The sequence below is a fragment of the Terrapene carolina genome, unplaced genomic scaffold (assembly GCF_002925995.2).
Source record: "Terrapene carolina triunguis isolate 2854851 unplaced genomic scaffold, T_m_triunguis-2.0 Scaffold234, whole genome shotgun sequence".
In the NCBI taxonomy this organism is placed as follows: domain Eukaryota; kingdom Metazoa; phylum Chordata; order Testudines; family Emydidae; genus Terrapene; species Terrapene triunguis.
Genome location: NW_020664585.1, coordinates 15,303,463 through 15,327,697, shown reverse-complemented (window position 1 = coordinate 15,327,697; position 24,235 = coordinate 15,303,463). Strand labels below are relative to the sequence as shown.

The window sequence follows — 24,235 nt, the reverse complement described above, 5'->3', positions numbered from 1 at the left end:
TGAGCCAAAGTGAAGCTTTCTGGGGAGACTCCAAGTTTCTGCCACACTGTTGCTTTTGTTTAGTGTTTGGGGAGGGAATGAAAGCATCAGTTGTTAGATGGCCAATAATTCTAATTACTTTTGGCCATGAGGCCTGGCTTGAGTAACAGGGGTTTTTATTTTCTTTCCCAAGCCCCCAAGAACAAGAGACACGTTCACCTTATTTAATTTTAATCATGCCCAGTGCAATCAGACTTTTGCTCGATGGTTGCAACTCATGGGGAAGAGACATTTTACATCTTCGCACCCTGCCAAGGAACTGATTCTTATTACAACCCCTCAGTTTACAAGAATTTCACGTGAAGGGAAGCCTCTTATTTCCAAACACTCCCCTCCCATATACATTAATTTAAAAGTTAATACCCTCCCTGTATTTCCACTTGGTGGGCAGAAATGATGTAGCAATGTTTCATCCAACACAAGACCCAAAGAATAGTGACTGGGCAGGATATAGAGCAGGACTGACCAACTGGTTGCCAGGTGGCAATTCTTACTGCTGTAATACATTTCTGGGGAATCTGACTGACCTCTGAGAGTGTGCTAAAAACAGAATGGTTATCTGCTAATTGCTGCAGCTCTGTGCTGAGTACTGTACAGACTCCAAGAAGCCCCTCGCTCCTTGCCTGCATGCCTCAATGCCCTCCATCTTTGTTTAGCCCATAGCTCTGCACATTAGTTCTTTCCGTTTAAATGGAGCTGTTGCTACTTCAGCAAAGTCTTGCTGGGCTGGAAAAAAGTTGCCTTTGTCAAAAGCTTCCACCCTCAATTTTTCAGCTAAAAACTTCGATTCAGAAATGTCATTGTGGTGCCTCGCATGAGCTGAAGTCTGGGGGCATGAGGCACCCATTCTCCTCTGTGGATGGGGCTGCCTGTCCAGACTAAGTCTCCCATGATACACCATTGTCTCCCTGTATGCTGAGCTGCTGCAGTGCATCATGGAAGTCGTAATTTCACTGGATACCCAGGCCCAGAAAGAAGAATGGGGGTATAAGGATCTGTGGCGGCATTTCTGAATTGAAAAAATTTTCTTCTGGAAGTTTTTGACTTTTGGTCAAAAGATGACTTTTTTCAGGTGTTCATTTTATTTTATTCTCCACTTTTAAAAAAAGAGAGTTTGCACAGAAACACTTCAGCCAGCTCTAGTTAGTATTTTGCCCGTGATACATAAGTACTTTAAGTCTTGGGAAGCACAGTGGCACTCATTTTCTTAGTTACCTGCTGGATACCCAGCTCCCAGCCTTGTACCTCAGGAATATACCATCTTGCACTGCTCAAGACGAGCAGCGCAAATTTATTGATTGGTTCACCACTTCAACAATGGAAAGTGGATATACACTGGCCTTTGTACCCTGAGCAGATTTGTCCCACACTTCATACAAACTCACTGGTAAAAATAAACAAACAAATGTATTGACTATAAAAGGTAGATTTTAAGTGATATTAAGTGATAGGCAAAAAGTCAGAGTTAGTTACCAAAAGAAAAGCAAATATAACTAAGCAGTCTAAACTCTCAACCCTATTAGACTGAGCAACATCTAGATTACGCAGTTTCTCACCCCACTGGAGATTGCAGTTCATAATACACAGATTTCAGCTTTGAAACCTGGGCCTGTCTCCTTTGTTGGAGTCTTGTCTTCTTCTCAGTGTCTTTGTTGCTTGCAGCATAGGTGGGGGCAGGAGAAAGGGCCCAGTATGTGTCTACTGTCTGTTTTATACCTTCAGTCCATGTGTTTAGAAAACAAGTCCAGGCATGTCTGGGGGCATTGCTGAGTTTCCAGGCAAGGTTGAACAATTCCCCTGGTGTGGCCTCATGCGGGTGAGTCATTGCATTGTAGCTCCCTTGCTAGACAATGGTTGTTGATGGGTTGACTGACACCCCGCCCGGGCGTTGGTTACTTTCTTTGCCGAGCTAATATCTGGCTGATGCCCCAATTTACAGCATGTTTTAGTGACAACCATACCACATAATTCTCATAACTTCATACACACACATATGCACATAACTACATATATGGATAGAGAAATGACTTTCAGCAGATCATAACCTTTCCCCTGATACCTTACAAGGCATGCTTTATATGAAAGATCACGATTATATAAAAATGAGGAATATGGGGGTTCCAGGACACTCCCCCCAAGGTATAGAATGTCACACCAGCCAAGTAACTGAGAGTTTTGTATTCAGATTAATATATGCCTTTTACTCAACATTATGCAAGAGAATACTAATAAACTGTGAGTTGTTCTAAATTTACTTATATTCATTTGCATCCCACTGAATATTATTATATATATGAATTTTAAGAGGCCATAACTCAAGAGACCCATATAGGTGACTTCCTTTGGATCTTGGAGGGTTTTTTGGGGGGGAGGGGGAGTTGTTTTAAAATCATGGTGGATGTTCAAAAACACTCCAAGTAATGTAATCCTGATAATGCTAACCAGATTGGGTTGTTCATGGTTGTAGAAGGGTGGACTCACTGCTAGAGCATCTCCTTATGGCTGGGTTTGGCACAGCATCTCTCTCCTGTTGAGTGACTCTTGCCAATAGTTGCAGTGGTCTGAGTCTTTTCATGACTTGGCCCTCCACCCAAGTAACATTCAGTCCTACCCCATCCAGGGTAAATAAAAAGTCCAATAAACTAAATTCTCCACGCCATCTGAGCTCACGCCTCAGCTGGGTCATCACCGCTTCCCCAGGTTCTGTAAGGTTGTCTGCCACTCTAATGCAGACCAACACTGCTCAGGGCTTTTTCCCTGATGGCCTGACTCCAAATTCTACAGTCTGTCTCCCTTTCTGCATCACCTTTCTCAGTGGTCGGTAGGGAAACCCAGGCTTTCCTTCTACTCTGAGTTCTAGTCCAGGGACCCTGTGATCAGCAGGTAAAACCTGCTCTCTTAGACTTCACTGTCTCCCTGGACTTCTTCCTACCTTGACCTTCCTTCAGACCCTTTCCCTCATCTCTTCCCTGGGTTTACAGTACACCTGCTTCTCTCTAGTTGCTTCCTTTGCTCTCCAGCAGTTAGAAAGTGACTGCAGAGTTCTCACTCTGTCTCCCTAAAGCCCCTGTGTGCTCCAGGCTTCTTTCTTTATACAAATCACCCATCTCCTTACCCAGCTGGTACTCATCTTTAATTGGGCCTCGCCCACCCCACCCTGTCAGTCCCACATTAAGCCTTTCATCACATGGTGTGGAGTAAACACCCATCACACTGGCCCATGTTCATGGTTATAGAAGAGTGTCCCAGGTTTTGATTTTTGAAGGTGAATGTTGCTTCACACTCTCTCTTCATCCTAGTTTCCAGCCTGTCTAGAGAGAGATATTCCAATCAATACCCAGTGAAGACAAGTTCATTCTTCTGGGAGGCTTTAATGCCAGAGTTGGAAAAGATAGTGAGGCTTGGAGCGCTGTAATAAAGACCAATGGAGTCAGAAAAATGAAAAATGGTCTCCTCCTACTCTGCAAGTGGGCTACTCATGAGCTCGTTGTCACCAACCCAACCTTCAGGCAAGCTAACAAATACAAAACTTCTTTGATGCATGCAAGATGAAAGCACTGGCACCTGATGGACTTAGTTACTATACAGCAAAGGGACATTAAGATCACCAGAGCAATGCAAGGAGCAAACTGTTGGACTGACCACAGGATGATTAGAGCCATTTTTAATTTACATGCTGTTGCCCCTCAGTGAAATAATGCTGAACAGATTAAACCAAAATTGAACATAGCAAAGCCATTTCTCCAAGAAAAGCTGAGGGAAAACTTAGAGGAAAACATGGATAGCATTACATCATCACCCAAGATTGCACTTGACATATGGACTATATTCAAATTAGCCATTCTTCAAGCCCCAGAAGAAACTGTAGGTAAAAATGAAAGTTGGCCCCATGATTGGTTTGATGAAAATGACAATGAAATCAAAAAGATCCTCAAGGAAAAGAATGCTGGGTTTCTGTCTTGGCAAAATAACAAAGAATCAGCATCAAAGGAAAATAAATTCAAGTATTTGCAAGAGATGGCTCAAGGACGGCTTTGTGTCCTATATGATATATGATTGGAAAAGAAAGCAGAAGAAATACTGTGTTATGCTGATACTAACAATACAAAAATGTTTTATGATTCCCGGAAGGAATCAAATTTGAATCATCAAAACCAGGAACAGCTCCACTAACAAGTTCAAATGGATCTACCTTAATCAAGAACAAAAGAGGTATCTCTGAAAGATGGGTGTAGCACTTTACTGAGCTACTCAACTGTTAGGGGGCTTATTCCTTTACCCTCTCACTTCCCTGGTCCTTCTCGCATAAACAGAGAGCAACAATAACCGAAGTCCGAAGGTGCAAACAATTCAATGTTTATTGGGGTGAACTTCCAGCAAGCATGATTCCAATTTCCTTCCTCAGTGTCCCCCTTCCCAGCTCTGACACCAGAGCCTTGCCTGTGTCCCTGTTCCCAGTCCCTGTTCCCATTCCTCCACCCCCTTAGCGAAACATGATTTCAATTCCCACACCCCCATTCCCCCCTTACTTCCTGATTGACTGCAGACTATATAGTAAGACTTGACTTCTGCTTAGCTATACCTTAACCAATCATTTTACTGAAATTTAACTCACCAATCCTAACATATTGTAACATGATTATTTAACCAATTATATCCCTCCACCTTAATTGGTTTACACCCAACAAAATTAATTATACAGTAGACAGAAACAATCACAGAACCAGACAGAGATTATACAGACAAACAATAGGGAAGTGGATACTACAGTGATAGAAGAATACAGAAATAAGGATTTCACATCCCATCTATTAATAAGTGAGTTCTTGCCAGACAGAATGCTATCAAACTAAGTTTCCTTTTACATCTTCTAGGCTCTTCCCTTTCTCTGAAGGTGATAGGAATATCAGGACAGGATTGTAATCCTAACAGCCCAATAGCACCTTATTTCAATGTGACTAGTTTGGAATGTAAGAATGTGACCATACACTTCCCAGTTTATGGCTGGCCTCTGCTACTTAGCCGAAGGCCATAGCCTAAGAACAGGGCTCAGACTGTCACAGTAAGAGATGGCCCTTACACAGCTTAGTGATAAGAATACACCTAAATTCTTAAAGTATAGGCCTTTGCAGACAGGCCTGAATATCTATATCCTAACATTAACCATCCCTCTACTATCAAGCTATAGGTGCTAAAGGAACTGACCCAGCACTTCATAGATGAAGAAATTGCACAGCCATCTACCATTGAGGAAGTGCAATAAGCTATCAAACAAATGAAGTCAGATAAATCCCTGGCAAAGAGAATATACCAGCTGAAATCTTTAAACTTGCAGGCCCCAAAACTGTCAGCTATCTATATGAAATCAATAAGGATAACTGGGAAGCCAAGGAAATTCCACAGGATTGTAAAGATGTAGTCAAAAATAAAAAATCAAAATAAATGCAAAAACGGTGACAGTGGTAACTACCAGAGTATCTCCTAGCTATGAGACCTGGCTCATATTTTGCTCAATTGGGTAGTCAAAACAGTGTTGGAGAAGTTTCTACCAGAGACCCAATGTGGATTTAGATCAGGTCAGAGCAACACAGACTTGGTTTTCATTGTGAGACAGATTCAGAAAAAATTTATTGAACAAAACATGGATCTGTATGCTGTCTTCATTGATCTAAAAAAAGCATTTGACACTGTGAGCAGAAATGGGCTCTGGAAAATTTTAGAAAAGTTTGGCAGCCCCATCAAATTATTTAATATCATACATCAATTCCATGAAGAAATGACTGGTCAGGTAATCTCAGATGGTGCCATTCTAAACCATTTCCCATATCTAATGGGGTGAAACAAGGCTGTGTGCTGGCACTGTCCCCTTTTGTTCTCTTCTTTGTAGCTTTTCTGAATTATACAATGGACAAGCTTCAAAAGGGCATCTACATAATGTACAGAACTGATGGGAAACTCTTTAGTCTCAAAAGGCTTACTGGAAGGACAAAAGTTCTTGAGGAACTCCTATGTGAAGTCCTTTCTGAGGATGACTGTGCTCTACTTAGTCATAGTGAAAGTGACCTATAGTTTATCTTTGGCACGTTTTTCAGAGGCAACTAAATAGTTTAGACTTACTATGAGCCTTGAAAAAACTGAAGTCCTCTTCCAACCAGCTCCATCAACAATTACTACTGAGCCAAACATCACCATCGATGGTATAGAACTAAAGATTGTCGACCAATTTATAAATCTTGGCAATACCAAGTGACAGTTCACTGGATCAAGAAATATCAAATAAATATGAAAGGCAAACAGGCCTTTGAAACACTTTTTTTCCATAGGATACTCAACCAACGCACCATCAAATAGTCAAGAAAACTGATGATATACAATGCAGTGGTGACAGCAGCCTATTTAAAATGGGTGTGAAACATGGACAGTTTACTGCAGACACACTAAACAACTTGAAAAAATTTCACATGTGCTTTCTTGGCTCAATCCTGAAGGTCCACTGGTGAGACAAAGTCTCAATAATTAACATTCTTGAAAAGAGCAAAAACAACGAGCATTGAGGCACTGCTCATGAAAGCGCATCTTAGATGGACAGGTCATATTATCAGAATGGGCTATGATAGATTCCCCAAAAAGTTTTCTGTGATGGATTGAAACTCTGAAAGCATGGGGGAGGGGGGAGGATGTCAATGAAAACACTTCAGACATCCTTAAGCAGAATTTCACCTGATGCAGCATAAATATTGATAACTTTGAAGACATAGCCAGGGACAGATCTGAATAGAAAGCAAGTGTCAATAAACACTCTGAAGAAGACAGCCATGAAAAATTGATTGAAAAAAGAGCCAAGCTTCATGTAAAATCTTCAGTGGGAACCTGCATATTCCTGTGTGATATCACTTTCATCTTGTCCTCACAGATCGGACTATACAGCCACATGGGAACAGGTGATACTGCCGTGACAACGGGCACCCATGCCATTCCAAGCACTTTTTTTTTTCCCTTGTAGGACTTATTAAATGGGCTGGGTTGAGGAAGAATGTCCCCCTACTTCCATGAGTTCATCTGAGAAGCCAAAGTAAGATACGTGGCATGTGATATGTGATGTAATGGTATGAAGTGGGTATCGGGGGGCGGGGGAACTCTTCTGGATTGCATCCTTGGCTGCAAACTTTCTGGACATACACTGCTTCCCCTTCAGTCTTGGTGGGAATGGTCCCAGTGGTACTCCATGGGTTCTTGTTACCTCAGTTGAGGGATAGTGGATAGACAAGCAGAGACTTGAACAGAGCAGATAGCAGCAGGAAGGAGGCCTCTAGTAGCCCTGTAGGCCTGAGATGATTCTGATGAGAATCAGACTGTCTTCTCTGGCATCAAACTTAGAAACTGTAGAAAAGAATTAAATGTTCTTCTCCTTTTATAAGGATGTTTAATTTCAGTTGTTTGCATCCTTGTTTCAAGATGTCTTCTGTGATTTAAACTCCATGATCCTGACTCTGAGGTATGGCACAACCTTGTTCTTGTATTTCCACTTGTCCTTTGAGCACTACTTAAGCCATGCTTCTTACTACTCCTTCATGTCCTCCTTTCATGTAGTTACATGTACCTGGAACTATTTTACTGACCAGGTCAGCAATGCCAATATCTCCGTCCTTTCTTGCACCAAGACCCTTATCTCTTCCAAATTTCCGGTAAACTCTTGTCCCACTGCAGCATCCCCAAAAGGAAACATTAGCTAAGGAATGACTGAAAATCTTTAATAAACTGTATGTGGGGGGAAATGCTGTATGTCTGCTTTTAGATTGTAAGCCTTCAGGGCAGGACCTTGGTGTTCTTACATGTCTGTAAAGTGCTAGTACAGTGCGGCTATACACCTAAATAATTATCTTTTTTTTTGGAGCACTTTGATCTCGGTTAGTACCTAGGGAGTTTTGAGGGCTGGGGAGTGTCTTGATTCTTTCAGAGGCATCTTCAAGTTCTATTTCACCACAACTGTAGTGATGTTAGCTGTTCTATAATGTCAGTTTTAGAAGAAGAAATCTTGGGTAAGAGCTTATTAAGGAATCTTCTTTTGGTTTCCTTCAGTCTTTGACAAGTTCTCTTACTTGGGAATGAGCTGCTGTTGTTTTCCTTAATATACTTTTCATAAAAAGAAATAACATTTGCCACTTCTTGGCTCACTGAGAATATCCCAGAATGCTTTGTTCTATATAATAAAATGTCTGGTATGGTGAAGCCAATGAACTGTATCACAGCTTGAGACCCAGGGGGGACTACATATTTTGCAGTGTGCTCTACTCAGAGAAATCAAAGTTCTACCCTTCTAAGGAGAATAGGTGTTGAGACTTGGGATATCTGGCATAAACTCCTGCTTCTGCTGCAGACACCTTGCAGATTCTTAAGAAAGTAATTTAATCTCTTCTGCCTTAGCTGACTCCCTGATAAGATGCGGATAACAATTGCTCCCTAGCACACAGGCATTGATACAAAGAAAGCTGTAAAGTGTCATGGATAGAAGTGCCAGTGCACAGTTGTTCTGTTGTGTTTTCTCCTATTAAAATGAACATGGATGAGGACTTTCCTCCTATGGAAAACTAATACATGGGCTTGTTGCTGTCTTTTCCTCAGGCAGAAAATGTGCCCCAAAAGGAACCCTTCCAATGTACACAGTGACCAGGAGGTTAGTGCTAATGTTTTTGGTGATTTTGTTTCTCTTGCACATTGGCTGTTACACTGTCTGTCTGTAGATGTTTACTGGGGCATGTTCTGAGTTGTAGAATGGGATCCAGAACTCCGCCATAGATATCAATGAGCTCCAACTTGTGGTGCCAACTCGAGAGAATGAAAACAACAATCACACTGTCAGCCGGGACCAAGCTGGTAAGCTGGAGAGTATGTTGTTTCAACCCATAGCTCCTTGCCCATTAAGTCAAGTCAGTCTCTCTCCCTGAATCTTCCTCTTCAGCTGTATGTGTGGAGATGCAGTGCGAGCTGTCACATATTAGAAAGTGTTTGGTGTGGAATTACCCCCTTTTGCCCGCCCTCTTGCTGGTAGAGTAATTCCCTGGCAAGGAATACTCATAAGTCATTTCTGAACTCTGCCAACAGAAACTGTCATATCCAGTGGCACAATGCATACACTTGGTTAGCAGGGCAAATGTGGTTTTGGTTCATTCTATCATATTGCTGGCTTAAAAACACCTGTGAAATCTTCAAGAGTTGTGTTTTTTCTCCCTACCATCCTCCCCTTTGTGTCACCTGGAGAGCATGGCTGTCTAAGCACTGGGTTTGGAACACTCAGATTCCCAGGAGCAGTCACAGGTCCAAAGTTTTTTTCATATTAACATTGTGGATAAAATTGCTCTGATCCAGCGTGAGCCATCTACAGAACCCCAGGGAGTGACAGTAGTAAGTACTGGGATGCTTTGACTACAACTCATAGGTCCTTCATGGCTGGTAAAAGCCAATACAGAAGTACTGGGTCTAATGTTGGTGGAGATTGTCCATCAACGTTTCCCTCCAGAGAGACAAAGTGGCTGAGGTAATACTGTTTATGGGACCAACTTCTGTTGGTGAAAGAGACAAGCTTTCGAGCTAACACAGAGCTCTTCTTCAGGTCTGGGAAACATACTCCAAGTGTCTCGGGCTATGGCTACACTGGCGCTTTACAGAGCTGCAACTTTCTCGCTCAGGGGTGTGAAAAAACACCTCCCTGAGCGCAGCAAGTTACAGCGCTGTAAAGCGCCAGTGTAAACAGTGCGCGGCTCCCAGCGCTGTAAGCTAATCCCCTCGTGGAGGTGGAGTACCTGCAGCGCTGGGAGAGCTCTGTTCCAGCGCTGGTGCGCAACCACACTTGCACTTCAAAGCGCTGCCGTGGGAGCGCTCTCGCGGCAGTGCTTTGAAGTTTCGAGTGTCGCCAGGGCCACAGCTAAATACAAAGTGGGATAGATTGTTTAGCATAAGTAGTTAACACATATTTCAAGGGACCATTCAATGTGAAATAGCCCACTTATGGTCCCTTGAAATATGTGTTAACTACTTGCGCTGAGTTGAGTTTGTCAGGCCTGTCAGGAGCTGCTGTTACAGACCAGTGAACCTGTTGCCAGCTGGCACCAAGCCACCTGTGTGTCACAGAAGTTCTTGTGAGATCCCAGCTCAAAATCCCAACTCTGTGCTGACAATCTTGCTAACAGTTTCCAATCTCCCTTTGTTGGGAAAGGTCACTGAGAGGATTGTGGCCAGACAGCTCTGGCAGTCCCCAAAGCTCTTTGACCCTGATCAGTGAGGTATAACATGAACACAACTTTGGGGGTTCTTCAAAGTTTAGGATTTGAGTTGGGGGAGGGAAGGTTATCAGGGGTGGAGGCCAGAACTGCCTTCTTATCTCCATAGAATATCCTACTTGCCACCCCGAGATATTTATATGCTTATAAAAATGAGACGGGTTGAGCCAGCCTGCAAAGTTTTGATCCAGAGCTGAACTTTTCCCAAGGGTGGCTGGATTTACAACTTTGATTTGGTCCCATCTCTAAAGGGCTTTGGTTTTAAGTCCTTCTGGTTTCCTAGCCAAATATCAGCCTATTAGGACAAGGCAAGTGGTTGAATGGTTGCATTTTTTTCAGATCTGTGTGGCAGCCAAGGGCTGATTTTTTTTTAGGCTGGGTTAGAATGGGAAGAGGAAGGTGGGCTATTTGCCCAGCCTAAACAAAAAGAGACCGTCACTTAAAAAAATCTTTCTGTGTCTTTCCTTCCCTTAGTCACTTCCTCTGGAGGCAGCACAGAACACTCTTCTCGGCATACTGACCCAGACGTGCACTCTTCTATGTCTGCCGTGACCACTGAAACGGGGAGCGATGAAGTATTTATTATTTCAGCCGGCCCTGGTGCCAGCGGGTTGAGTTTTACCACATACAGAATACAGGTAGACACACAGATTTCTAGTAGTTGGAGGAAGGAACTGAGAGTCCAAACTCCCAGATTCCATTCCTGGCTCTGACAGTAACTTGCTGTGGGCAAGTCATATAACCACACAGTTCCTCAATCCGTCAGTAATATTATTTACCTACCTTGCAGCACTGTTGTTGTTGTGGTTGATTTGTGTTACTGTAGCTCCTAGGTTGTGAAGCTTAATAAATGTTTGCCAATAAATTGGGTGCTTTATGTGTCAGGGCTCTTTACAAATGTTTATTTTTTAATTTTATTTTAAAAATTTAAATACTGTAACATGGCTTCCCTAGGGGTTTTTTTTTTTTTTTTTTTTTGGGGGGGGGTGAGAGGGGGGGGGGTTATCTTAGCTTACTCCCTTGAAGCTCTTACTGATGTTTCTTTAGAAACACATGTGGTTCAAAAATCCTTTTGCTTGCATTTCCCTTGAGCACCCAGGGTGGTGATTAACTATGTTTTTGTAATCGTTCTGGAGTCAACACTTGCTATCTAAGTGTAGAAGCATGGAATAGTGCAGAAGCATACCAGTCCTTCATGTAGCTCATGTGACTTTATCCCTGGGGTACAAAGTATTGGGTGTCTGCATCCCTGGCCTTGATTGGAGGCCAGTGAGGTCCGCTAGGATACAGTATCAATTAGGATTTTCCTAGAGTCTTAATAATGTACATGGACCTCTATAGAATTATGTCCATTAATGAAAAACAGCCAGCCTATAGAACAGTGAAAACTTAAATGAATATGGGCCACTGCTATTTTTCTTAAACTAGCTTTCTATATGATGGGCAGTGATTTATTATCTAAGACTCATTAAAAATGTTTTAATGCTCTAATCCAGTGTTTCTTAATCTTTTTAATATCAGGGACCAGCTTCCTGCCTCCCTCCCTAAACTGTGTCAGGAAGATCTCAGGGACAAGCCCCGGTCCACAGAGCAGTCGTTGAGAAACACCACTCTAATCCACCATTCTGTAGCTGCATTAAATCTTCAAATATTTAAGGTGTAAAAGAGAAGAAATAGTTTGCATATGCAGAAGTCAAATTTTTTAAAAGTTTTGCATAGCTTTAAAATTCTTACATTATCTGACATCTCCTTTCCACCTGCATCATCATCTGTGGCACGATTTCACAGAGGTGGATAGGAAGATAGAGTGGAAATTGGCAAGATTTGTGCTTTCTCGCCAAGCATGACTCTGTTGGTCAGAGCTCTATCAGGTGCTGATGAGATGAAACCTCAGTTTGTTGTGGATTGATGGAAAATCCATATTCTCTTTCATCCCATTTAAAAAAAATGATGAGCATCCACAAATCCCATAGAAATCATTGAGCTGTGAATGCTCACCTTTCAAAATCAGGCTATTATTTCCTCTCCTCTCCACCCCCCCAGCTGCTAGAAGATATATAAAATGTGAAAGTAATATTATTACGCTTGATCTTGGACAGAAGGCTTAGAAGGAGCGATCTGATGTTACTGCTAAGAAGTGCTTCCCACAGCATGTTGTTAGCTAGGTAACTAAAGAATCTGGATTAGGGCTTTATGGATCCATACTTGTTGCCTGATAATGGTGGTAGGCTGGATAGGAAGAGGCTAAGAAATCCTTCTAAATGCTAGATTTTCAGCATGTTTGAGACCCATCCTCCCTGTTTTGGAAGAAAAATGTACCTACGAAATGGCTTGCAGCAGGCCCATATCTAAACAGCGGTACTTCAAACAAGCTGATTTGCACCCTCATTCTAGGAGTTAGATTTGCACCCTCATTCTAGGAGTTAGAAGTGCAGCTACTCAGGTTTGCACTCACGATTGAAATGCACCCGATGTGCATTGTTGGGGGTACAAATTGCATCTGCAGAAAGGAGGCGGTCCTGAGAAATGTCCTCTCTAATCCTCATTTATATTGCTCTGAATAGGTGGGCTCCTACTCTGTCTTCCCCTCTAGAATATGGTTTGCATGTGCTAGCTTCTGTAGGACAGCCTAGGCAAATGGTGCATGTTGTTATCCACTGGTATGCAGCGACTTTCTTGGCTCTTACTCTGACATTATCCTAATGTTTATGGAGGGGTGAAAGCTTGAGCCTTTACAGTAGACAAGGATTCCAGACTCACTCACCTCAACCGAAATGCTTGTCTAGACAAAGTGAATCGTAAGAAGCTTTACACAAAGATTATCTAAATCCTTTTACTGAGAAATAGTAGTTGGCCAGCAGCTCCCAAGCCTCCCACTGAGTGTGAGCCTGAGTTTTGCTGGGGAGGGGCCAATGATAGGTTGGATTTAAACACACACCCCAGAAGCTAATCTGCTGTTGGGAGTCAAGGGTACATCCAGGCAATGTGCTGGGGGAGCAAACAAACTTCTCTGCAGTGTCTCGGTACTTTTGTTAAGATGCAGGGAGGGTAGAGGAACTACTCTGCAGGCCCTGAGGGAGAGAACTGATAAAGAGTGGAGAAAATGAATCCTGTACATGTGTTCCAGGGGAAAATATAGGGCATGTAGACAACTTCTATAGAAAATGGAAACCATGTGACTGCTTTATTTATATAACCACTTTTAGCCCTATGTCAATTGCCTTCACTCCACCATCCCTTCTCATGCATTGTACTCTCTATTCATCTTATTTGTTTAATTCTGCCTATAAACTGAGTAGATGTTACAGTGTGGATCTGCCCCCCTCTATTGGCTAGACCTCTGTTTCTCAACCTTTTTGATACCAGGGACTGGCTTGCTGCCTTCCTAAAATGTGTCAGGGTGGGGATATCTCAGAGACCAGTGCCAAAACACTGGGGAAGACTACAGAAGCCTTTGTCTAAAAAACTTAAGACTTTTAGCTCAGGTCATTAAGGTTCATGGTTTTAGATCAAGAGACCTGTGAGAACCAAAGACTGACTGAGGGGAGCTGGTCAGGCCTTTAGGTTGACTAGTTGATATCCATCAGGTCCTCAAAGGTTCTGGACTCGCACTGCTTAAAGAAATCCAACTCCATATTTTTTTTGTATAAATCTTATTAAAACTCTTAATAATGACATCAATAAAACACAGTGCCAAAGCTAAGCTGATATTACTCATATTAAAATGAAAATAAAGCAATGCAACTACCAACAAATTAGTCTCCACACTGAATTGGATTTAAATAATCAAATTAATTGTTATAGAAATAATCAGTCCTTAAAAGTTCTAAGGAGGATTCTGAGAAGGTGGCTGTTTGGTAACTATCCCCATGGAGAGATGTAAACAAGCCCTAATGCGTTTGCTTGAGAGGACTGTGGGAGTCTCTCTGGCATGTAAGGGTTTTCTAGCTGAGTGGGGGATATTTTGAAACGGGCTAATAAAGGTAAAACTTTTCTTGTGTGGGCAGGGCGAGGCAATGGTGAATCTGGTGGGTTTAATGCTTTCTGTTCTGGCATACTTTAGGCAGGTGCTGTACAAGCTGCCCACTGACCTATCTTGTCCCAAGAAAAGATGTGTTTAAGGAACCAAAGTCACTTTCACATATAGCTCAGTGTTTCTAAGTGCCACTAGGGCCTTTGCATGTAAAGTACTTTTGAGACCTTTGGCTGAAGATGTTGAAAAATTTCTCTGTTTTTCAGGACAAAAACCTAAAGAGAAGTGTCACAAGTCCAGCTTCTGTGTCAGACTGGCTGACTTCTGATCATGTGGCTCCAGGAGCAGGTACTGTGGATAAAGGGAACACACAGGCAGAGAACCATCATCCAAGGCAACGGACATGGAGTGCCCGCACATTTCATGACTTACTGACTCCATTACCTCAGTTACAGAAAAAATGGTATAGCTGGACCACTAACAGCCCCTTCACTAAACTGGTAGACAGCAGCGTAAGTATCCACAAGAAGGGAAGGTGTGGGATTCAGGCATCATGCTCCTAACATTAAAGACTACTATCAAAGGGGCACTTTGTGCAATATAAAGACCCACCTACTTTTTGATGTGAACTCCTCTTCCCGCTCTTCTGCCTTTCCCTTGTGCATATGTTGAGCATGTCAGCTGCAAAGGTCCAAGGCCCTGAATGTGTGTGCACACATGTGAGAGAGATGGAGACTGTTAGTTCACATTACCATAATATACTTCATCTGGGGCTTGATTCTGCAGCACTGAGAAGCTGCAACTCCCGGGGCTAAGCATCTGGATAAAGGATTATTTTCCCTTAAACTTACAAATTATTTCTTCAGAATGGATCATCTTGAGTCATTCTGCATAATTTTTATGGTTATATTTTAGGTTTCTTTTAATTGACATGTAAGTATTGTACTGCAAAGAATCCATAGACCCATGATGACTAGCTGTCTCTCTGATTGACTCTGCAGATGTCAAACCAAGAGTGCTTGTTAGAAAGTTAACATGATGCTTCCGTATCTTCCCCATGCACAAAGTTCTGCTTTTTGGGAAGGGAAGGAAGCTTGTAGCCTCTTGATCATGACAAGTGCACTATGGAATTTCAATTCTAAATTCCCTAAGGTTTAAAGTTTTCTAGACTGCTGCTTTTCAAAGTTTGTTTATTAACTTTATTATTATTTTGGTAGGGTCTTTCTACATCCACAAGAAACCAGTGTGTAACAACCAGAAAAGTAATTTCAGCTACTGAGATAGAGGGAATCTCAGATATTGTTTGTTCTGACTCGTCCACCAGCACCGCATCATACCCGCTAACCCAATCTGCGCAAAGGCAGGGGAAATTGAGCTCCTCTAGCTTGAAGAAATCCAGGTTTGGGAACCCTTACTTTGGGTTTTTAACCAGCTCCCCTGATTGCAAAGAGGTGAGGCCCTTGGATCCCTCAAGACATGTGGGGGTGACACCTCCACTTGATAACCAAAGCCATGGCCCCACTGGCCTCAAAAGCAACTTAATCAACTGTTCGAAAACCAAGGAGCTCTCAACAGAAATGGACAAATCCAAACCAGCTTTTGTTATTTCTGAAGAAGGGGATGACCAGCAGCCTCTGGTCCTCGCAGAGCACTTTAGTCAGTGTAGAGATACTCTGTCTGAGCAAAATGTTGTATATGCTTCAGTGAAGGCTAAGCCTGATAAACAACCAGTGGTCTTGACTGTTCAGGGAGACAGCTCAGCCAGGCCTCCCAATTTCACATTGGATCTCCCCATTTGGGAAAAGTCTCCCAATTTATATAGCAATCACATGAAGACTGATAGCTCTTCCAGGGGCCAGTGCAGCTTGCCTAGTGCAGATACCAATACAATTGAGTCACCATGGAATTTTGATTCCTTAACTGCTCATACACTCTGTCAAACATCCGTTCAATGAGGCTTCCAGAGTGACTAAAGGAATCTGTCTGTGAGAACAGATGCAATAAGGACCATAGCTGTTCACTTTTCTGCTGGAGAAGCAGCTGCTGTGCCTATGGAGGGTAGCAAGTGTGGACGGAGGCAACTTTTTTTCTTCCCATCAGCAGATTGGAGTTATGGGAAAGCACAAAACAAAGTCATCTTTTCTCATGCTCAGTTGGGCCTAATAATGTGCACGATATGGTCTTGTTCTCAGTTCCATTCTTCCACATGGAATTTTAATTGTGGCTTATGGAAGAGTGATAAAGTGACTCCTCTAAAAAGGTGTCTGCTACTGAGTAACTGTGTTCTGGTACACTACAGGAAAACAAATGATCTGAGTGATTACTTTATGGCCCATGGTGTGGAATGTAGACCAGTCCTCAGGGTCACTGTGGTGTCACTTTGTTCTTTGCTACATGTTATGAACCAAATTCTGCTCTCAGGTACACTTGCGTAATCCCTACTGATGTCAACTGAAGTTGCCTCCAGCTATCCAAGAGTAGAATTTGGACTTGCATGTTTTATATATAAAAAGTTAAATGTTTTAAATAGTTGGTAACCTCTCCACTTTAGTACAAAGTCTTGTTCATATCAGTCTTTACTGTTTCTTTAGCATTAAAGGGCACGAGTAGACCTTAGTCTAACACTTTAGAGTGGTAAAAGCACAATATGAGAGCACACTCAGTCTGATGCTATCAAAATAATTAATACTAATTTCCAATATTAACCCTGTTAAACTTTCTACACTCTAGGCTAGCACTGTGTAGGTCTGAAGAATTAAGGGAGCACCCCTCATGGCAATAGGAGGGTGTATACAAAAAATACTATTCACTAGCAATAAAGTCTTCAGCATCCTGATGCTTGCAGCTGCTATTGTTTTAATACTGTAACAACCAGCTATTGCTGGTAATGCACACTGACTGCAGAATTACTTCCTTTAGCAGGCAAGCTTTTAAAACAACAACAACAAGCAAACTAAGTGGGGCAGACTTCATAGCCCTCTTTTGAAATGAACTCCTTAGTAGCTATGCCACACTGATTACAAATCCAGCGCATGAAATGGATGACTGAACCAAAGGGAAGTCTGGTAATTTGATTGCCTTTAATAACCCAATCCATATTTTAATTGCCTCCCACTGTTATTTTCCTGTCTTAGCAAGAAATGTCTCCATACTTACCCCGCAACTAAAAGCATTTCACTTTCCTAATTGAAAGGATTGTGTCACATGGAGCTATGTGACTGCAGCTGGTTTAAGCTGTTCTAAAAATGGATAGAGGGCTCCAAATATGTGATAAACAGATGCCAAAGGTGGGAAAAATCTTCATGCAGTCTACTCCGTGTCCACTACACTAGGAGTCAAATGAGTGATCTTAATATTTCTATGCCCAGACATCTAAGCCTGCCTCTTGAAATATTTAACCCCAGTTTGGCCCTGATTTATTTAAGATTTCACCTGCTCCTCCAGCTTCCATCTACCACCTATTAATGTCTGAGCTGTACAACACATGGTCTTCGTTTTGCCTAGCATGTTTTATGTGTAGAAATAGAAGCATTGCATCTGGTAGTGGTTGAGGAGGGAGAGAGAGTATCCCATAGTAACTTATTTTTTTTAAACAGAACTACACAAGCAGGTTTCTGTTCATTCTTAGTACTGCCAGCCTGCATCGAGCTGAATTTTAAAGTACAAAATTCTAGCTTCAGCTTTTTAAAATTAATGTTACAAGAACTAAAGGGAAGAGCTAATATATTTAGAGAAATCTGCAGTGCTCTATATATTTTAATTAACTCTTTCCCTCTGTATTGAGTTTCACATGTAACACTTGCATTGTAATGCAGAGTCATGATGCTTTGTTGTTTTTAGACTTCAACTTGCAAAATAAATATCAAAGTATTTAAAAAATTACTTTTGGAAAACGCTCAAGTGACCAGTTATCTTCGGTAATTGCTTGGGTGAGGAGTGGGAGAATGAAGGTTTTTTTTTTCCAATGAGTGTTTGTTAATGTATGAATTTCTTTAGTTGAATAAACTGTCTTGGCACTATTGCTTGCTTTTTGTGTTGTAAGACTGAACTGAATGACTTGTGCGCCACTGAGTAATTGGTAACTACTATACTGCCTCAGACAGAGGGAATATGGCTAGAAGTGGGAGCTGAACAAATTCAGACTAGAAATAGGGCATAATTTGGACTGTGAGAGCAGTTAACCATTGGAACAGTTTATCAAGAGTCATGGTGGATTTTCCATCTCTGGCAATTTTTTAAGCAAGACTGGATGTTTTTACTAAAAATAATGATCTGGGAATTATTTTGGGGACGTTCTATGGCCTGTGTGATACAGGAGGTCAGACTAGATGATCACAATGGTCCCTTCTGGCCTCGGAATCTATGAATATCTATGCTAGTATCGTGTCTTCAACAGGACCAGAGCCTGTAGAGAAATCAGCAAGAACTATTATGATGAATCATACTTGCATAATGTGCTCATCACAGAAGCTTTTCCCCAGCCCCCTTGAGTTAATGCCCTGATGCAAGAGGATTTATATCCTTACATCTTGTTTATACAGTTACATTACTTAAGATGAGGTTATTGCCCACATTCTCCACACTGACTTCCTGTCCTAGCTATCCTTGTAGCCAAAGAGTAGACAGTCTGCCTTCTCCTAAGCCTTTCACCACAGCTAGCAAAGGAGGGAAAGTGTCACACTTGCATCTTGCTGTATAAAATATACCCCTCATGTTAATTGACAGCATGTGCTACCTCCATAATACCTCCTACAATGGCACACAGCCAGGGGCGGCTCCAGGCACCAGCACACCAAACGTGTGCCTGGGGCGGCAAGCCGCGGGGGGCAGCCTGCCGGTTGCCATGACGGCGACAGTCAGGCGGCCTTCGACGGCATGCCTGTGGAAGGTCCGCCAGTCCCGCAGTTTCGGCAGCAATTCGGCGGCGGGTACGCCAAAGGCGGGGACCGGCGGACCTCCCGCAGGCATGCCGCCGAATCTGTGTTACCAGCAGACCTCCCGCAGGCATGCTGCCAAAGCCTGCCTGACTGCCGTGCTTGGGGTGGCAAAACACATAGAGCCGCCCCTGTACACAGCCACTAACCGCCTGGGAACAGACTCGGGTGGGATGCAGGGCAGGTCTCCAGCATGGACAGTATGCATACTAGACTTTCCCTTTCTTGAAGATTGTGATACAAGTTTGAATATATATTTATTTTCAGACTAGCTGTAGCTGCTGCTGCAAACTTTAGAAGTGCCGGACACCCTATTACAGTGGGACATAGAAAAAAAAGCTAGAATAGGAAACAGTTCCACAATATACAGATTCTTATATTAAACTTGGTTTCAAAAGAATGGCTGCATCTTTGCTTTCCTACTAAAAACCAAGCCCACTGTTATTGGACTGTAGGATTTCCCCCAGGCAACATTCCCACATGTTTCTGTTGAAAAACTATTTGAACATCACAGGGGTAGCACTTAACTAGAAAAGTATGCATGCTGCTGGTGGAGGAAAGTTGTATAGTGTTCTCCGCTGTACCTATGAACTAGGATTAGTAAAAGACAAAAGTCTCCATGGAACACAGACTGAAGAGTTTGTGTACGATATACATAACTTGGCCCTTCCTCTTACCAACTCTAAAAAAAATTAGTCTTTGACACCTCACTTAGACAGATGTTACTCCACTTTGTAAATGAGGAAACCGAGGCTCAGCAAGGACAAGGAAGTGGCAGAGGCGGGCTAAAACAAAGGTGCCTGCCCCAAAAACTGGCTTCCAGACCATTATGGTAGATTACCTCTGACATAGCTACAGCTAGCCTATTCCAAAAGCATTTATGTCTGCTTTGCAAAGCTGCCTGTTCTATTCATATTCTTATGCCGCACCCATCAGCATGGTATCTGAAAGTGTATCAGACTAGACACAAAACACCAGAAGCATCCAAACTCTCACTCAGCTGAGCAAACTAACAGCATACAGCACAGCTAGGCAAGACAGGAAAAAAAAAGAAAAGAAAATTAATAATGCTTTTGTAAGAAATTCTTTTAAAAGTGCATTAAAGTCCTATATTTTAAAAAAAGGCCAGGGTTCAAAAACGCACTCAACTATTGTATTTAAACCTGTCCCGTCACCCATTTTACTTTTAAAACAAGCTCATCAGTTTGCAGTTGTAATTAATGTTCTTATTTATATAGAACTCTTCTTAGGTACAGTAGGTTAAAAGCCGCTAACAGGAAGAGGGAAGTAATTTAACAATTTTTATGGAAAAAAGTATCAAGAGATTATGAATCTAAAACCTTGAAAAGCACAATAGAACCTCAGTTCCGAACACCTCAGGAATGGAGAATGTTCATAACTCTGAAATGTTCATAACTCTGAACAAAACATTATGGTTGTGCTTTCAAAAGTTTACAACTGAACATTGACTTAATACAGCTTTGAAACTTTACTATGCTGAAGAAAAATGCTGCTTTTAACCATCTTAATTTAAATGAAACAAGCACCGAAAGTTTCCTTACTTTGTCAATCCCGTCCCCCTTGTTTTTAGTAGTTTTCATTTAACACAGTACTGAACTGCATTTCCTTTTTTTGGGGGGGGGGTCTCTGCTGCTGCCTGATTGTGTGCTTCCGGTTCAAAATGAGGTGTGGGGTTGACTGTTCAGTTCATAACACTGATTTCATAACTTGGGGATTCTACTGTAGTGTGTAAAACTGGATATGAAAGCCTTTCTATATTTCACTTTATATTTGATTAGAAATATCTTTGGGCTGTGTTATAGCTATAGTGTCCGTATCAGAAACGCAATAAGATGGTAGTTCATAATGAGACTGAGGTATTCCTTCCACCTTTCCCCCTCACCCACAATGTTAGCTAATTGGTAGTAACAGGATTTCAAAAGAAGGCATGGGCCCGGTTTTGCTCATTGGTAGTAAGAGCAAGCTAGCATCAGTTCTTTGAAGCGACCCTACCACCATATAGCAGAACCAGGTTGCAGGGCACTGGTTTTCTTCAGAAGCAATCAACTACTCATAGGTAGCTAAAATGGCAAGGAGAAGTTTAAGGGAATTAAACACCTAGCAGGGTCAAATATGCAGTTACTGTTGTACTAAACTTGAAGATTTAGATTTGTGTTTTAAACAAGCATTTAATACTTATATCCACTACAGTTAGTATGTAGAATGTTTAATACAGGGAGCTGGTTGGGCAGGAAGATGCAGTCAGTTTGTTAGCAGAAACCTACTTTCCTTTCAGTCATTTTATAAAATCCAGTCAATTAACCAATGTTAATTTTGTTGCTTATATTTGCTTCCTCCCCCCTGCCCGAGGTAGAAAAACAGTTTGCAGCAAGATGGTTGTCTGGCCTTATCAAAACATTTGAAATATTCTAATAAATTCACACAGTTTGTTAAAAAGCTAGAATGAATTGTTTGGATGAAATGTAAACAATTAAAGGGGAAAGAAAGGTGATGAGACCCAAGCCAATGGAGTCACTTAACCCATCCAAGCAGTTGTAACATCAACATTGAAAGGAATAGCTGACCGGGAGATTAAAATTTCAAAAAAACATTCATGGCCTTTCTGGAAATGTATGATGTTAAATCTCGTATGGCGCCCTTAGAAAATGAATTACAAAAAATGCTATAGCAACTAATGAGCTTAGGGATGAAATTACCTCATTGAAAGTCAGAACAGCCAACCATAAAAAAAAAAGCAAGATGATCTGAAATATAGATTTAGAAACTATCTTTGCATATTAGGCATTGCCAAAGGAAATAACTTAGTTAGTTTTCTTCAGAAGCTGGTCCCTGACATTGTAATTGGGGCCTCTGTTCCCAAACTTGATACAGAAAGGCTGTCAGACAAAAAAGGCGGGAAAATAACTCAGGCAAAAAAAGTGGGGAAACTACCCAGGCACATGCTCTGAACTGCTAAAATACAACGATACTGAAAGCAGGGAATAAGCAAACAGTCCCTGTGCTGCATATCCCCCCCCCCCCCCCAAGAGGACAGACAGCATGAAATAACACCTCTTTCCAGAAAAGTTTTGTCAGGAAGCATAAATAAAAGGTTTGATTGTGGTTTGGTGGTGATCCTCTTCTCACAGAGTGAACCCCTCCAATTCCCACTTCAAAAAGAAAAAAAATTCAAAAGGACTAGTTTAAGCCATCTAAACTAAAGCCTCCATTTAAAAGTTGAAAACTACTGCACTAACAATTACAGTGTGTGTTTTTACTAGTATAGCCATCTCACTATTTATTACTCATAGCCAAAGACCAACCTCATTGACTTTAAGGGGAGCACGATCTCACCTTAGGTGTAAATTACTGAGGCCTAGATGGCTCAGAGAACTGTAATGGAAACTACCCACTCACTGACTGAAGTCCAACCCACAGTAAGGATGACCAAGAGTAACAATGACTGTAAGTGCTTCGTGGACAGATGTGAACACTGTAAAACCTAAAATTTAACGCTGCTCTTTTCTTTCACTCCACTTCATAAGGTACTCCCTCCACAATGGATAAGAAGGGTAAAGCACAGCTGCTTGCATGATGCTACAGCTGTTCAAGTGACAGGACTTCACTCTGGAAAGACCAAAAATTGACTGCTTCCTTTTAAATTGTGTTAGATACAAGACAGCCTATGCTAAAATAGAGTACACAGTACTTAAACCCACCAACGCTGGTAGAACATCCAAAGCAGTTACAGGTCTGAAGGTCTACAAGTCCCTTGTTCTTACAGCTCACAGAGCAGGATTATACTTTCACTTTATATTGCTTAAAGTTTGGGTTTTAATGTTTTTTCAATTTAGTTTGAAGAATGAATGACAGCTGGCTTAAAAAACAGCAGTAAGGATTAGCTACAATATTAAAGGATTTCAATTTCCATCTTAGTGTGAGAACTGTAAGAATTCAGAAATGCTAAGATCCTAACTCATAAAGACTTGAAACTATAACAAGTTTGACTGGCTTTACTATTTTCACCAAATAGTCAAATGAAGTCTGGTGTGAATAAAAGTTTTTCCAAGTTGGTAAGTATGCAACTTTCTACAGCAGACTTAACTTCTCCATCTGTAGTAGCCATTCAGAATCTTTTCATGTGTACGTATAAACTAGACTATCTAGACTGGCTTTTAACACTGCAATATTCATTTTCTGTAGCCTGCTGTTAAACCTTATTCTAGTACGGTCAGCAGTTTTAGAATGACAGTGATCACAGCAATACGACTGAACATTAGAAGGTGATGTGTACAATATCATCTATGCACAGTTTGTGGTGAGGAGAGATTGAACAGCACAGATTAAATGGAAACAGACAGCTTCAGTGGGTAATTTTTTTAATAACTTTTTAGTCCAGGAAATCACAAAAAGAATTGGAAGAACTGCATTCCACCTTCTTTATAAAAGAACCTTCTCACAGAAGGAGACTGTATCTTATTCACCACTACATTAAACCCTATCATAATCACCCTTGTTTTCACAACATCTATTCTACAAGGTTCCATGCTCAGCTCCCAAATGTCTCTTATAAAGAGGGTGGGAGTATGCTTTAGACAGGTTAAAAATATGGTGCACCTTTACAGTATTTAAACAATTACACCAAGTATAGTTTATACAGTTATCACATTATCTAAATATCACCTGGCAACCATACATTTTAAAAGGACTAATGTATAAGAGTATGTAATACCCATGACAGATGCTCTTAGTTACTTAAGAGCATATAAAGATCAGGATTTATTCACCCTCCCCATTTGCAAGTTAATCTCTCAGCTCTTCCAAGTACAATATAATCACAAAAAACTTCTCATTCCATTGCACTACTTCAACCCCCTATGCATAGAAAGGCATATTTATTCTCTATTGGGGAGGGGGGAAGAGAGGGGTACATAAAAGGTATATAAGGAACCTCTACTATACAGGTAGTTTGGATGTCAAGTACTTGAGATTGTTGTAGATTTTTGACATGT

The 24,235-nt window shown here is 41.5% G+C and overlaps 1 protein-coding gene across 2 annotated transcripts in view; it reads left to right on the top strand.

The window, feature by feature from the left end:
• Positions 1–18,104, top strand: part of LOC112104642 — a 48,357-nt gene extending 30,253 nt beyond the window's left edge. The window contains exons 3-7 of one of the 2 annotated variants that reach the window (XM_026656931.2): positions 8,662–8,713; positions 8,811–8,913; positions 10,791–10,954; positions 14,556–14,801; positions 15,507–18,104. In XM_026656931.2, the coding sequence (XP_026512716.1) occupies positions 8,662–8,713; positions 8,811–8,913; positions 10,791–10,954; positions 14,556–14,801; positions 15,507–16,244 (1,303 nt within the window). In that variant the 3' untranslated portion in view covers positions 16,245–18,104. The remainder of the gene's footprint in view (positions 1–8,661; positions 8,714–8,810; positions 8,914–10,790; positions 10,955–14,555; positions 14,802–15,506) is intronic. The other variant, XM_026656932.1, reaches the window with a different exon arrangement.
• The last annotated feature ends 6,131 nt before the right edge of the window (positions 18,105–24,235 follow it).